A 16,870-nucleotide genomic window follows, 5' to 3' on the forward strand; every position below is an offset into this window, starting at 1 on the left:
TAGTCAGTTCTTTTCATTCTTTTGTCTTTATTCTTCTCTGTGGTAGTTATTTTCACTATTTTATCTTCCAGGTCACTTATCCATTCTTCTGCCTCAGTTATTCTGCTATTGTTCCCTTCTAGAGTATTTTTTTTTTATTCTATTGCATTTATTATTAGATGTTTTAGGATATTAGGGTATATCTTAAAACAGCAATGATAGCAAATAAAGGTCCAGCAAAACAAAAGAAAGAGGAAAGGAAGGGAGGGAGGGGGAGGGAGGGAGGAAGAAAGAAGGCAAAGAATGAAGCAATATCTCATAATTATTCTATGCTATATACTTCTATGAATCATGTGAAAAAACTAACTCAAAACTAGATTCCCACTCTTGAAGCTGAAAATCTCACAGTCTTCAGGAAAATGTTGGATAGCAAAGTTAGGAATGTGGGCATAGTGTTAGGTTTTCAGGGTAGACTCTATTCCATTCCCAATCTGTTTGAAAAATGAGATAAATGAGAGAAAACACCTTTTGAAATTTTGTCAAGATAACATAAAACGTACACAGAACAAGAACAGCCTTGGTATGTGAAGCACTTTGGTTATGACTGTTGTGTGATTTTCATTCCATTTCTTCCAGAGAAAAGCAAACACACAGAAAAATTAACATGAAGAACATGAACATTTGAGAGGATAATTTGGGGGGAAACCATGCCATACGTGGTATAAGTGCTTCAAATCTAATGTTGGAAATCGCCAGAATGGCTGTAAGAAACCCAGCCCAAGATGGAAATGTATGGGCTGCAAATAGGAAGCAAAAGTCAAAAGGAATTACTGAGGAGGGTGTTGAGCAGAAACTAATACAAACACAAATAAAAGCAAAGTCATAATTGCTTTGAGAATGGAAGAAATGAAGCATGTCTTTTAAGGGAAAAGAAAATCAGGAGATATAAATTCACAAAATTTGTTTTTGCAGCCCACAGTGTCCACTTAGTTCTGAGGCCAGTGGCCCCTCACAGACAAGTGGTACCTAAACCAAGGAGCCTTCCCAGGGCCCCCTTCACATCCTTGTTCCTCAGGCTGTAGATGAAGGGTTTCTGCCTGGGGGTGAGCACGGTGTACATCACTGAGGCGATGGAGCTTCTCTGGGGAGAATGGGTCACAGCAGAAGTGAGATAGATCCCCACGCCTGTCCCATAGAACAAGGAAACCACAGAGAGGTGAGACACACAGGTGGATAATGCTTTATATTTGCCCGCTGCAGAGGAGATTTTCATTAAAGAGGAGACAATTCGAGAGTAAGAGAAGAGGATTCCAATGCGGGGAAACACACCCAGCAGGGCAGTGGCCACAAACAAGAAGATGTTATTGATGAGGATGTCAGAGCAGACCACCTTGAGAATCTGAGCCAGTTCACAGAAGAAATGTGGAATTTCAGTGCCAGTACAGAAGTTCAGCCGCCTCAACAGTAGAATATGAATCAGGGGAACCCAGAAAATGACGAGCCAACACATCAGAACCAGGAGGACACAGAAGCGGGGGTTCATGATGACCATGTAGTGCAGGGGATGGCAGATGGCCACAAACCAGTCATAGGCCATCACAGTCAGGAGAAAACTATCCATTACAGTAAAAAAAAAAAAAAAAAAATACACCTGAGTGAGTCACCCTATGTAGGAGATGCCTTTGCTCTGTGTCTGGATGTTCACTAGCATCCTTGGGACAGTGGTGGAGATGAAACAGATGTCAACAAAGGACAGGTTGGCGAGGAAGAAGTACATGGGGGTGTGGAGGTGGGGGTCTGAGCTGATGGCCAGGATGATGAGCAGGTTCCCCAGCACAGCGACCAGGTAAATGGACAGGAACACTCCAAAGAGGAGGGGCTGCAGGTCAGGATCGTCTGAGAGGCCCAGGAGGAGGAACTGTGATACTCCTGTATGGTTTCCTGCTCCCATGTCGCTGGTGCGTCTGTGTTGAGCCTCATTAAGAAGTAGGACAGCAGGGATCCTTGTTCCCTCTTCTTGCCCCAAACATGGGCAAATGTCTGGGGAAGAGCTTTCATTACTGGATTCCAGATGTGTTTCTGTCTTTCCACCCAGCCTGGCCACTACTGTTCTGCCTCTTCCAGGAAGCCACATCTCCATCACCAATACTTTTGGACCAGTGACTTGATTATTCCCTTCCTCCAAGGAAAGTTAGCCTGTTTGTATTGGTTCCTTTTGTCTCTTTGTCCCTGAGTCTCTCAGGGGTGACACAGAGGGCCCATGTCGAGTCTGCACTACATTGGGTTGTCTTACAGGAGAGCAATGCTGAGGTTGTGGAATTTATTTGTTTCTTTGAAGCAGGAACCAAGCCTGCTTGTTGTCTCAATGGGAGAGATGATGTCGTCTTTCCAAGCTCCTCACTGCGTTTCTCAATTCTGAGAAAAAAAGGGATCATAGCCTTGTATTCACATGTACAACATGATGAGCAGGGGCAAGAGCGATGCACAGAGGAGGGTCTTCAATAAGCTACTCCTGGTTGACACGTCAACTTGGCTTATGGAGAATTTTCACATGCAAATGACATCTGGTCAGCCACAATGTTACTGTTTCCATCCCAACAGATGTTTCTCCCCCAAGATTATCCTGCTGAATTGCTGAGCCTTTGGTTTTAAGTTGCATTTCCCATAAAAAAATAATAAATGTAAGAGTTTGTAGAAAGAAACAGGAGGCTTGGAGGACTCCTTTTCTTTCTGCTGTCCTCAAATCATCTCTTGTTCCAACCAAGAGATCAGAGTGGGTTTCAATGATTGATACCCTGCTGTGGTCAGGTTCTTGTAGTTCTCCAGCATCACACCTCTGTATAGCTTTCTCTGAATGGGGTCCAGTAAAGTCCATTCTTCCTGGGTGAAGTCCACAGCTACATCAACGAAGGTCACTGAGTCCCGAGAACAACTTCTCAAACACTCAGCCATTATCCTTTCTGCATCTATCTTTTCCTCAGGAAGGCGAAAGTGTCCTTAGAACACCTCTCGAAGAAAAATCACGAAGGCTGCTTTGGAGGCTTTTGAAGAGGGGAGCACAGGATGAAACCTAAACGACCCCGCGGAAGCGCCCTTAGGATATTTCGCCGGGGCGGCCTCTGGACCTGGCCGTTCCGGGAGGCCCCGAGGCCGCAGCGGAAGTGAGCGGCGTAGGCGTCTCTAAGCTGACCCCAGGGCGGCCCGGGACAAACTCGTTCTAATTCCACCTTCCATTTGCTTCCCTCTCCTACGCGCCGGCCTACCGGACGCCAGATTGGGCCGAACCTAGAGTATTTTTAATTTCATTTATTGTGTTGTTCATCGTTGCTTGTTTCATCTTTAGTTCTTCTAGGTCCTTGTTAAATGTTTCTTGCATTTTGTCTATTCTATTTCCAAGATTTTTGATCATCTTTACTATCATTATTCTGAATTCTTTTTCAGGTAGACTGCGTATTTCTTCTTCATTTGTTAGGTCTGGTGAGTTTTTATCTTGCTCCTTCATCTGCTCTGTGTTTTTCTGTCTTCTCAATATGCTTAACTTACTGTGTTTGGGGTCTCCTTTTTCCAGGCTGCAGGTTTGTAGTTCCTGTTGTTTTTGGTGTCTGTCTCCAGTGGCTTAAGTTTGTTCAGTGGGTTGTGCAGGCTTCCTGGTGGAGGGGACTAGTGCCTGTGTTCTGGTGGATGCGGCTGGATCTTGTCTTTCTGGTGGGCAGGTCCACATCTGGTGGTGTGTTTTGGGGTGTCTGTGGACTTATTATGATTTTAAGCAGCCTCTCTACTAGTGGGTGGGGTTGTGTTCCTGTTTGCTAACTGTTTGGCATAGGATGTCCAGCACTGTAGCTTGCTAGTCATTGAGTGAAGCTGGGTCTTGGTGTTGAGTTGGAGATCTCTGGGAGACTTTCACCATTTGATATTACATAGAGCTGGGAGGTCTCTTGTGGACCAGTGACCTGAAGTTGGCTCTCCCGGCTCAGAGGCACAGCACGGACTCCTGTCTTTAGCACCAAGAGCCTTTCATCCACATGGCTCAGAATAAAAGGGAGAAAAAGTAGAAAGAAAGACAGAAAGAAAGAGGATAAAATAAAATAAATATAAAATAAAATAAACTTATTAAAATAAAAAATAATTATTAAGAAAAAAGTTTTTTTTAGAAAAGAAAAAAGAAAAAAAAGGAAAAATGGACAGACAGAACTGTAGGACAAATGGTGAAAGCAAAGCGATGCAGACAAAATCTTGCACAGAAGCATACACATACACACTCACAAAAAGAGGAAAAGGGGAAAAAATAATATATATTGCTCTCAAAGTCCATCTCCTCAATTTGGGATGATCTGTTGTCTATTCAGGTAATTCATAGATGCAGGTTGCATCAAGTTGATTGTGGCGATTTAATCCACTGCTACTGAGGCTGCTGGGAGAAATTTCCCTTTCTTTTCTTTGTTCGCAAAGCTCCGGGGGTTCAGCTTTGGATTTGGCCCTGCCTGTGCATGTAGGTCGCCTGAGGGCGTCTGTTCTTCGCTCAGACAGGATGGGGTTAAAGGAGCAGCTGATTCAGGGGCTCTCGCTCACTCAGGCCTGGGAGAGGGAGGGGTGCAGATGCGCTGCAAGCCTGCGGCAGCAGAAACTAACATGACATTGCACCAGCCTGAGGTGCACCGTGCGTTCTCCCGGGGAAGTTGTCCCTGGATCACGGGACCCTGGCAGTGGCAGGCTGCACAGGCTACCGGGAGGGGAGGTGTGGATAGTGACCTGCGCTGGCGCACAGGCTTCTTGGTGGCGGCAGCACCAGCCTTAGCGTCTCATGCACGTCTCTGGGTTCCGGGTTTTTAGCTGTGGCTCACGACCATCTCTGGAGCTCCTTTAAGCAGCGTTCTTAATCCCCTCTCCTCCTGTTCCAGGAAGCACAGAGGCAAGAAAAATTCTCTTGCTTCTTCGGCAGCTCCAGACTTTTTCCTGGACTCCCTCTCGGCTAGCCGTGGTGCACTAACCCCTTCAGGCTGTGTTCACGCCATCAACCCCAGTCCTCTCCCTGAGATCCAACCAAAGCCCAACCTCAGCTCCCAGTCCCACCCGCCCTGGCGGGTGAGCAGACAAGCCTCTCGAGCTGCTGAGTGCTGATCGGCACCGATCCTCTGTGTGGGAATCTCCCCGCTTTGTCCTCCGCACCCCTGTTGCTGTGCTCTCCTCCATGGCTGTAAAGCTTCCCCCCTCCACCACCTGCAGTCTTCTCCTGTGAAGGGGCTTCTAGTGTGTAGAAACCTTTCCTCCACAGCTCCCTCCCACTGGTGCAGGCCCCGTCCCTATTCTTTTGTCTCTGTTTATTCTTTTTTCTTTTGCCCTACCCAGGTATGTGGGGAGTTTCTTTCCTTTTGGGAGGTCTGAGGTCTTCTGCCAGTGTTCAGTGGGTGTTTTATAGGAGAAGTTTCACGTGTAGATGTATTTCTGATGTATCTGTGGGGAGGAAGGTGATCTCCCCATCTTACTCTTCCGCCATCTTCCTCAACTCCCTACCTGACTTTTGTTTAAAGAAATGTATTGACCAACAGTAACCCCAAGCATAAAAAAACATGGAAAATAATTCTCTACAGCCTGTTCAGCGGATTACCTCCTCTTTTGGAGGCTGATACACTTAAGGATGACAAGTCAAATTTGTGAGCCTGCTGGATGAAGAGGTTGATTCCATTAACGTACGGTCACCTCTCTCTGAAGTATCTCAGGTAGGTCGCCGACTGCCTTCGGCTCCAGGAGACCCTTCCCCGGTGAGCGTACCCAGAACCAGAAGCAAACTGAATCCTGCCTGCCTCGAGAAAGAACTGTTGAATCTCGAGCAGCGGAGACATACGTAGAGCTCATTGGAGCCAATACTTTTCTTTGAATGGGAAGAAACTGAGCAATAATTTTATCTTAATAATTTTACTTTGTAGTACCCAACTTTGTCAGTATTATGTAAAAGCTAATATTAATTTGAGTTTTACTACATGCCTGATGAAGAAACTGATGTTTATAGAAATTAAAATAATAAGAGACAGACTATTAGTAACTAATTCTCTAAAAATATGATTTCTTATCTGGCATACAAAGCCAGGATTCTAACATAGGTATTACTTCTTCCAGATTCAGTATATACTGTGCTGGCCAAAAAATTTGTTCAGGTTTTTCCATCAGATATTATGATATATAAGACATTTCTCTCAGTGTACATCACCTTCCCTTCCTCCCACTCCTAGCTTACTTTGAAAGAACCACTCAATCTGTGTCTCTCTCTCTCTCTCTCTACACACACACACACGTGCGCACACACACACACACACACACAACACAAGCACACATTTGTTTCTCATTATTCATAGTAGTTTGTTCTATAAAGTCGCTATAAACACTGAATTCGTGAATCCTGATACTGAGCCATTGATCCTAGAATTAGGTTCCTGCACACCTCTGGTCACAATATTTCATCAACTGACCAGTACATGTCTTTGTTTTATGTGTTTCTGATTAAGGACACCTTATTTAATATAATTCTTGACTCATTAACATTGAAGTCGTAGTCAGCAGCACCATAATTCATGACTGAATAAGCTTATCTAGCACACAGATTTTCCCTATAAGGCACATCACAGCCTTCTTGCACTTAGGAAGAAGGTACAGCACTTCAGCACTATAATTGGGAGCCATTTTAAACAGTGAATTCACTAAAAAAACCCCCACAAAAATGTGAAAAACATAAGGGATATTTTTTTACAGTATGAAAGCTTAAACAAGAAGGCAGAGTGTTGTTCAACCACAGCTGAGAACATACACATCAGATGACTCTGTACATGTCCACAAATAACCATGGAAGTATAATGCATGTTGACATTGGGGTTACAAATAAATTTTAGGGAGTATATGACTTCACAAATATAGAATCCACAAATAATGAAATTTTATTGTATATGGACAAGTGTACACACATACATCTATACATATAAGTTAAATCTTCATCAACATCCACTGTATTGTTTATGCTTAGGAGAAATATGGGTAATGCAGAAAGAGCAGCCTTATTTTCCCCAGTCATAGATAGGCAATAGCCCCATCCTCCTTGTGGGTGACTAACTTGGTGGAGATAGCAACTACCTAACTGATGTATTGGGTGTTAATTCTCCAATTTCTCCTCCATAGTGTACAGGTGGAGATAGAACATGAGAGAAGAAACATAAGGGAGAAAAAAAGGAGACTTACAAAATTAATTACAGATATAAACAAAACCCCTTAACTAAGGAATGAGCCTGCCATGAGTTTAAAGTGGAAACACTAAACTCTAATTTGTGGATTTTGACGTTGGATGATCAGGAATCTGAGTTATTATACTGTTCATTGACATAGAATTATTAAATAACAGAAGTTGAATGGGCTTTAGAAATATCTCAGGTCTTATTTTATATCATCTGCTGCTTCAGGGACTTGTAATCATTAAAACATGCTGAGCTGAAATTTGCTTTCCTTTCAATTCTGTCCTTTGGCTTTGGTTCTCTTCTTGGTTGCTATAAAGAGGAATCTAATCTCTCTCCTAAATGATAGGATGTCACACATTTAAGGAATTCCCACTCTTAACTGCTATTAAGCTTACTCTCAACTAAAACCTCCCTTTAATGTGTACTACTGTTATGTCATTTCATATCCATCTTTTACATGATGTTTGGATTTTGGAACTCAAGATGAGTAGGACTTTATGCGCATACCAGTTTAAATCTTCTTAGATTGTCTACCCTGACAAAGTCTTTTTGGGTTGAATCTATCTGCCACCCTCTACCAGCTCCTTTCACCTGTGAATATGGTTCTTAATGTTTTAAAAAAAATATTAATTAAGAAGCTCTGTAACATGCTACTGGAAACATGAATACTGCTAGTCCATACAGTGCCTTTGTGCAAAATTAGAAAAATATGTGCCCTTTCTCATGACAAAAAAAAGGTTTTAATTAGATGATCTTTAAAAATAATAACAGTAATAATGAGACACAAAGATTTTTATATCAACATTTTGAAATTAAATAATAGAAAATTCAAATTTTAATCACAGTAAATGAGTACTTTAAGTCATTTGGATTAAAATAATTTTTGTAAAATAATTACTGGACCTGTTAATTTTTAAGTTTCAATGAAATATAATTTATATATAAAAGTTCACCCATTATAACTACAATTTAGTGTTTTATTTAATAAATATATACAATTGTGCAATCATCATCACAATCCAATCTTAAGACATTTTCATCCCCAACAAGTTCCCTCTTGCATGTTTGTAGTCAATCCATGTCTCCACTCTCAGGATCAGGCAACCACTGGTTTTCTTTCTGTCTTTCTGAAATATATAAATGCAATCATACAATATGTAGTTTTTTTTGCAGGTGACTACTTTCATGTAAGATAGATATCCACAAATTTTTCTCTAAAGGGCCAAATAATAATTTTTGTAGGCCTTGTAAGCTATACGGTTTCTCTTGGAACTCTGCCACTGTAATGCCAAATTTCAGGGTGAGAGCAGTCAGTCACCATTAAGTAGGATTTTAGCTGTAGGTTTTTGACAGACACCCTTGATAAGATTGAGGAAATATCCTTCTATTTCTAGAATCTGAACATTTTTTCAGATGAATGAGTGCTGAATTTTATCAGACATTTTGTATTTGACTATTAAGATTATCATTTGGATTTTACCTATTTTTCTATTAATATTGATTATAATACTAATTGATTTGTTTAAGGTCATACCAATCTTGCATTCCTGGAATAAATTGAGCTTGGTCATGCTATATAATCTTTTTTATATGAAACTGAATTTAATTACTAATCCTTTGCTAAGGATTCTGTAGTATGTGTTCATGAGGGATATTGGGCTATTGTTTTGTTTTGTTTTCCCTTGTGATGGTTTTGTCAATATCAGGATAAAACTGGCCTTAAGGATTGGATTGGAAAATGATTCCTTCTCCTTTTTTATAGTGTTTATGGAGGATTAATACTGCTTTAGTTTAGTTTTTAATACTTGACAGAAATTAACAGTGAAGCCATATGTTCCTCAGGTTTTCCTTATAGGAAGATTAAAAAAAACACAACTAGTTCAGTTTCTTTTCTTGCTTTAGGTCTATTCATTTTATTTTCTCTCCAGTCAGTTTTTGTTATTTGTGTATTTTCAAGGATTTGGATATATTATCTAAATTTGTTGGAATAAATTCATTCATAGTGTTTCTTTATAATCCTTTTCATTTTGGTGGGATTAGTAGTGATGTATGTCTTTCAAACTTGATTTTAATATTTGTCTTCTCCTTCTTTTCCTCATCTGATTAGCTAAAAAACCTGTTAATTTATTTTGTCTTCTAAAGAACCATCTCTTAGTTTCATGATTTTTAAAATTGTTTTTCTTTTTGCTGTTTCTTTCATTTCAGTTTTGATCTTTACTATTTTTTTTTTCCTTCTGGCTGCTTTTCTTCTGCTCGCTCCTCTTTTTTAGTTCCTTAAGAATCATAGGTTATTGATTTGAGACATTTCTTATTTTCTAATACAGACATTTAAATACCTAAATTGCTCTGTAAGGACTACATTAGCTGCAGCACATAAATTATGATATATTTTGTTTTTGTTTTAATTCAGTTCAAAATATTTTCTAAGTTCCCTTTATCTTTGACTGATTAATGGGCTATTTAGAAGTGTGTTACTTAATTTCAATGCAATCCCTACCAAACTACCAATGGCATTCTTCACAGAATTAGAACAAAAAAAAATTCAATCTGTATGGAAACACAAAAGACCCCAAATAGCCAAAGCAATCTTGAGAAAGAAAAACAGAGCTGGAGGAATCAGGCTACTTGACTTCAAACTATACTACAAAGCTACAGTAATCAAGGCAGTATGGTACTGGCACAAAAACAGAAATATAGATCAATGGTACAGGATAGAAAGCCCAGAGATAAACCCATGCACATATGGTCACCTAATTTATGACGAAGGAGGCAAGAACATGAAACGGATAAAAGACAGCCTCTTCAATAAGTGGTACTGGGAAAATTGGACAGCTACATGTAAAAGAATGAAATTAGAACACTATCTAACACCATACACAAAAATAAACTCAAAATGGATTAAAGACCTAAAGGTAAGACCAGACACTATAAAATTCTTAGAGGAAAACATAGGAAGAACACTCTTTGACATAAATCACAGCAAGATCTTTTTTGACCCTCCTCCTAGAGTAATGAAAATAAATAAATAAATAAATAAATGGGACCCAATGAAACTTAAAAGCTTTTGCACAACAAAGGAGACCATAAACAAGACCAAAAAACAACCCTCAGAATGGGAGGAAATATTTTCAAATGAAGCAATGGACAAAGGATTAATCTCTAAAATATACAAACAGCTCATGGAGTTCAATATCAAAAAAACAAATAACACAGTTAAAAAATGGGTGGAAGACCTACATAGACATTTCACCAAAGGAGACATACAGATGGCCAAGAGGCACATGAAAAGATGCTAAACTTCATTAATTATTAGAGAAATGCAAACCAAAACTACAATGAGGTATCAACTCACACCAGTCAGAATGGCCATCAACAAAAAATCTATAAACAGGGCTTCCCTGGTGGCGCAGTGGTTGGGAGTCCGCCTGCCGATGCAGGGGACACGGGTTCGTGCCCCCGTCCGGGAAGATCCCACATGCCGCAGCGGCTGGGCCCGTGCGCCATGGCCGCTGAGCCTGCGCGTCCGGAGCCTGTGCTCTGCAAAGGGAGAGGCCACAGCAGTGAGAGGCCCGCGTACCGCAAAAAAAAAAAAAAAAAAAAAAAAATCTATAAACAATAAATGCTAGAGAGGGTGTGGAGAAAAAGGAACCCTTTTGCACTGTTGGTGGGAATGTAAATTGATACAACCACTATGGAGAACAGTATGGAGGTTCCTTAAAAAACTAAAAATAGAGCTACCATATGACCCAGCAATCCCACTACTGGGCATATACCCAGAGAAAACCATAATTCAAAAGGACATATGTACTGCAGTGTTCATTGCAGCACTATTTACAATAACCAGGACATGGAAACAACCTAAATGTTCAATGATAGATGAATGGATAAAGAAGATGTGGTACATATATACAATGGAATATTGCTCTGCCATAAAAGGGAATGAAATTGGGTTATTTGTAGAGATGTGGATGGACCTAGAGTCTGTTACACAGAATGAAGTAAGCCAGAAAGAGAAAAACAAATATCGTATATTATCACATATATGTGGAATCTAGAAAAATCATAAAGACGAACCTATTTGTAGGGCAGGAATAGAGATGTACATGTAGAGACCAGACATGTGGTCACGGTGGGGGAGGGGAGGGTGGGATGAACTAGGTGATTAGGTTTGACATAAATACATTACCATGTGTAAAATAGCTAGTGAGAACCTGCTGTATAGCACAGGGACCTCAGCTTGGTGTTCTGTGTTGACCTTGATGGGTGGGGTGGAGGCCCAAGAGGAAGGGGATATAGGTATACATATAGCTGATTCACTTCATTGTACAGCAGAAACTAACACAACGTTGTAAAGCAATTTTACTCCAATAAAAAAAATATTGTTGGAGATTTATCAAGTTCCTTTCTGTTATATATATATATATATATATATATATAATTCCACTGTGGTCAGAAAACATACTTTGTGTGCTTTAAATACTTCTGAATTTATCAAAACTAGCTGAGAATGTTGTTCAGTCTTCTAAGTACTTGATGATTTTCTGCTTAGGTTTTCTGTCAATTATTAAGAGTCGAGCAATGATATCTCCAATTATTATCATTGAATAATTTGTTTCTCCTTTCAATTTTGTCAATTTTTGATTTATGCATTTTGGAGCTCTGTTGTTAGGTGCATACATATTTATAATTATTATATCTTACTGATGAATTGACTCTTCTGTCATTAAGCAATGATCTTTGACTCTATTGATATTGCCTGTCTTAAAGTCTATCTTTCTGTGTTAAAAATATAGCCACTTCTGTTCACTTACCATTATTATTTGTTGATATAAATTTTTTAATCTTTTAAAAATTTTAACAATTTTTGTCATTGAATCTAAATTGTTGCTTGGACAAATAACATATAGTTGAGCTTATTAAAAAATTTAGTTTGATAATCTCTGCCTTTGGATGGTTTGGTGCATTTATATTTATTATAATTTTTGCTATTGTTGGATTTACATCTACCATTTTGCTATTTGTTTCCCATGTGTCTCATGTACTTTTTCTTTGTTCTTCCTTATTGCCTTTTTTGTGTGCTAAATAGATATATTATAATGTCTCATTTAATATTTTTATTATATTTTTAGAGTTATTTTCTTAGTGGTTGTTCTGAGATTATAATATGCATTTTAATTTTGCACAAGCTACTTTAGGTTAATACTAAATTTTGGTAAAAATAGAGACTTTATTTCAAGCAAATTCCATTTCATCTCCCTACTTTGTGCTATTGTTTTCACATATATCACATTTATCTAAAATTCCAACAAAACCATGGTATTTTATGCATTCAACAACATTATGTCAATATTTTTCCTTTTTATTGTGTAGTCTGATTTACAGCAATGATAGTTTTGTGTTTTCTTCAAATCATATTTTAACTTTGAATGTTAAATTATTAGTGGTAAGCATTTAATTTTTAAAATATTTACTAAGCATATTTTATATGCTTAATTAGCAACCTTTATACCCATTTTTAATTTTTAGTTTTTGTTTTCCTTTCCATCTCCACAGTAAAAAATACAGAAATATTTGGTGTAGAATAAACTAATCAAGACATCATAATTTTCTTTACCTTTGTCCATTCATTCAAAATAGTCCATTCATTGTTATTACATTTCTTAAAATTCCCAATCTTATTGTCTTTCAGAAAGGTAAAACATTTTACTTGAATGTCTCATCATTTAATATAAAAATTATATGGCTAGGTAATTGGACCTGCAAAAATAATTTTCCCTTTTATTTGATCATGTCATAACAGTAATTTAACACCTCTTCAAGTGTAATATATTTTATAAATATTTCTTAGTTTAGACTAGACCCATCAATTTCTCTCCTTCTGAATTTCTAAGAATTTTATTACTTTATTAACCTGGTTATTAACATACTACATGTTATTAATTTTCCCTTTTATGCTCATTTTTCTAATTTTAATCATCATCCCCATCATCAGCACCATCATTATTATTAACAATTTTTCAACCTTTAAAAATTTTTTCACATGCATTACATTTTAAGACACTTTTCTTTGATATGGATATAAGTGATTTTCAAAATATTTAAGAATCTGTAAATCATGAACAGTGACCAAGCAGAATGGAGGCTGGCCATAAACAACTGAAAACCATACTAAGGGAACTGGTGGAATATCAGCCAGGGAGTCATTACTATTATAATTTTAATTTTGTAGATCTGTTTATTGAAAAAAATCTAGAGTCCTTTGTCTATGCCTGAGAGAAGATTGAAAATGAAAAGATAAATAAGAAAAACATAGTCCTCACTCCCATGGGTCTGTATACTTGTTGTGAAGACATAAATAATGGTTAATACTCTCATTTTTATCTTATTTCCAGACTTGGTATAATGACTTCTAAATAATAGACAATAAAAATATTTGTGATTGCTGGCAGTAATGATAATGATGGCATTCTTAGGAGTTAGGCAGATCCTGAAGAAGACAGTGTCCGTATCAATAAGTGTTTTGAAAATGTACCATCTGAACCTGACACTTTCTCTGCATTTATAAAAGTAGAAGAGAACAATAAAGATAAAGTCGCAAAAGTGAGACTTGTTTTCTCATTAAATGTCTCATCTCTGAGGAATTAGTAAAAAATAGAAATTTCATTAGAAAGAGCATGAAACCTTGTTTTCCCAAATGGATTCCACTTACCACCCACATTATTAGATAGGAATGCCTGCTGAGAAGTGGTATTACTTCCTCAGCTTCTATTCATATTTGTAAAGATAATTAAGCTGTGTCAAATATTTATGTAAGACCATTAGAATGCTCATTTTTGAAATATTGCCCTAAATAATCATTAAATATTGTTAGTAGGCATCTTCATTCTGATCCAAACTGAAGTGCTTTAAGTATTAATTAGATATTCAGTACCTAGTTAAATTAAATTAAAAATCCATTTCAAATTAAAATCTAGAGGTACTAAAAATATTGCAGAAGCACAAATATAATATTATTGTGGAAATGGGACAGCGAAGTGCTTTCTGGGGCAGGGACTTTAGTGTGGCAGATGCATTTTCTGGCAAATCTTTACCTTTTCATTCAATAAGCACCTTTTTCATGAAAACTCTATTGTGCTAGGATCAGTGGTAGTCATTTCCAGTCACAGGTCTTGTGTTACATGTGCCCCGTTTCAGTGTTCAGGAGAGTGGTGCCTGCACATCTGGTATCAGTTCCAATTTATGAACGTTGTTGTGTCATCACAGTATGCCGTTAAACTTTAGGAAGATTTTTTGCTCTTTTTTCTATTTGAAGAATAAAGGCTCTATTCCAGGCCTGAGGGGGCAAGATTGTGGTATTTGGAGTCATAAGACCTTGTTTCAAGTGTTTGCTTTGTCATTTGATAGCTCTTGGACAAGACATTCGCTTGGAGTTCATTTTTTTTTTTTTTAACCAAGTGGGGAAAGCAGTCAAATCCACTTACTGCCAACTAAGAGGTGCTATGATGATGATATAACAAGTATTAAACCTAGGTAAATGTATTACATTACTTAAATGGCATTATTTATTATGTTATTAATTGCAATGATTACATGTTATTCAGTCACCTATCATCTCATTTAATTTTCATATTTCCCCGAAGTAGGCATTATCAATCATGGCCTAGAGATGGTGGAAACTGAAGCTCAGAGAGCTTAAGAGACTTGCTCAAGTGTAGCAGCAGAGCCAGGACTTAAAACCAGGGTTTTTAATCCTAAAATCTGTCCCCTGCTCTACAGATGTATACTCGCCAAGACATTTATTGTCAATCCTGGCTGATGGCAGGAAGCAGAGATTGTGTTTGTGAGATTTAAAGAAGACTTGCTTTAAGGAAAATTAATTTCCTTAAAGAACTTTAGTTTCCTAAGGTATGGAAAAACAACAATTAGAGAATGAGAATGTTTTTGTGCTCAGATGACTAACATGACATGGGCTTGGGCATTTAAGAGGCTATTTTCTAATATAAAAAATTATGTGCATCTGTAAACATGGGTGCCATATTCTATTTTTTTGTGCATACTATGCTACCATAAGCCTGTGACAGATGAACTGATTTTACTGTTTTTCACTAGTTCATCTACACCCTCCTGAATGGGGAAAAAATATTTCTCAAAGTAGATTATAAGTTTTGTTTTCCCAGAATTGGGTATTGGGTGGTGAGGACAATATGAAAGCGTAGTTATATTAGTTTTCTATTGTTGCTGCAACAAATTGCCACAACCTTAGTGGCTTAAAACAATGCACCTTTATTGTCTTATACTTCTGGAGTTCAGATGTCCTCAAACAGGCTCATTGGTCTGAAGACATGGTGTTATCCAGGCTGGCTCCTCTTGGAGAACATTGGTAGAACACTAGGGGAGAACATGTTGCCTTGTCTTTTCCACTTTCTAGAGATCACCTACATTCCTTGGCTCATGATCCCTTCCTTCATCTTCAATGCCATCAGCATAGCATCTTCAGTTCTCTCTCTTTCTTTCCCAGTTCTTCTCTTGTTATTTCACTTTCTCTACTTTTGACCCTCTTTCATCCTTCTTTTTTAAAAAAAATACTTATTTATTTTGGCTGCCCTGGGTCTTAGTTATGGCATGCGGTATCTTCGTTGTCATATGCAGGCAGTTGCGGAATACAGGATCTAGTTCCCTGACCAGGGATCAAACCTGGGTCCCCTGCATTAGGAGCATGGAGCCTTAACCACTGGACTTCCAGGGAAGGCCCTCTTTTGCATCCTTCTTATAAGTACCCATATGAGTACATCATTAGGCCCACCTGGAATATAATAGCTAACTCCCATCTCAAGACTCTTAATCACAGCTGCAAAGTCTCTTTTGCCATGTGAGGTAACATATTCACAGGTTCTGGTGATTAGGACATGGACATTTTTTTCTTCTTGGTGGAGGGGTGTATTATTCAGTCCAAAATAGTAGTTTTTATTTTTATTTTGAAATTGCTTTCAAAATCTTTTAGTTTGGGTATAGAATTTCCACTGTCCATCAGATAAGAATGTCAAGTGCTAAAATTGTTAATTACGTATTGTTTTGTACTAGTAAAAAGAGGACTCAAGGTTACATCTCTCTGAAGGAAAAAGGAAAGTCTCTTTTCTAATGGGTCGCAGATCTTAGAAAATCTTTTCTTGCTATTTTGGTGAAATATGGCATAGATGCTGATGGATTAAATATAGTCATTTAGATATGATGAGTTTGGGCTTATTACATTTATTATTTGTAAATACACTATAAAAATGGATTTTCCATTCTTTTTAAAATTGAAGTATAATTGATTTACAATATTATATTAGTTGCAGGTATACAGGATAGTGATTTAGTATTTTTACAGAATACACTACATAAAAGTTATTGCAAGATAATGACTATAATTTCCTGTTACAAAATATATCCTTGTTGCTCTTTATACATAATAGTTTTATCTATTTTATACTTAATAGTTTGTATATCTTAATCCCATATCCCTATCTTGCCCCTCCCCCTACTTTTCTCTCCACACTGGTAATCACTACTTTGTTTTTTATATCTGTGAGTCTGCTTCTGTTTTGCTATATACACTCATTTGCTTTACTTTTTAGATTCCACGTAAAAGTGATATCACACCATATTTGTTTTTCTCTGACTAACTTCCTAAG

At 37.8% G+C, this 16,870-nt stretch overlaps 1 protein-coding gene across 1 annotated transcript; it reads right to left on the minus strand.

Annotated features, from left to right (window-relative positions):
- Positions 1 to 425: 425 nt before the first annotated feature.
- On the minus strand, positions 426 to 2,723 carry LOC137230802 (olfactory receptor 7D4-like). Its single transcript, XM_067750863.1, is given in 1 exon segment — positions 426 to 2,723. A coding segment is annotated over 1 exon segment (1,131 nt). The 5' UTR covers positions 2,120 to 2,723; the 3' UTR covers positions 426 to 988.
- Positions 2,724 to 16,870: the final 14,147 nt, after the last annotated feature.

Source organism: Pseudorca crassidens, chromosome 9 (assembly GCF_039906515.1).
Source record: "Pseudorca crassidens isolate mPseCra1 chromosome 9, mPseCra1.hap1, whole genome shotgun sequence".
Classification (NCBI taxonomy): domain Eukaryota; kingdom Metazoa; phylum Chordata; class Mammalia; order Artiodactyla; family Delphinidae; genus Pseudorca; species Pseudorca crassidens.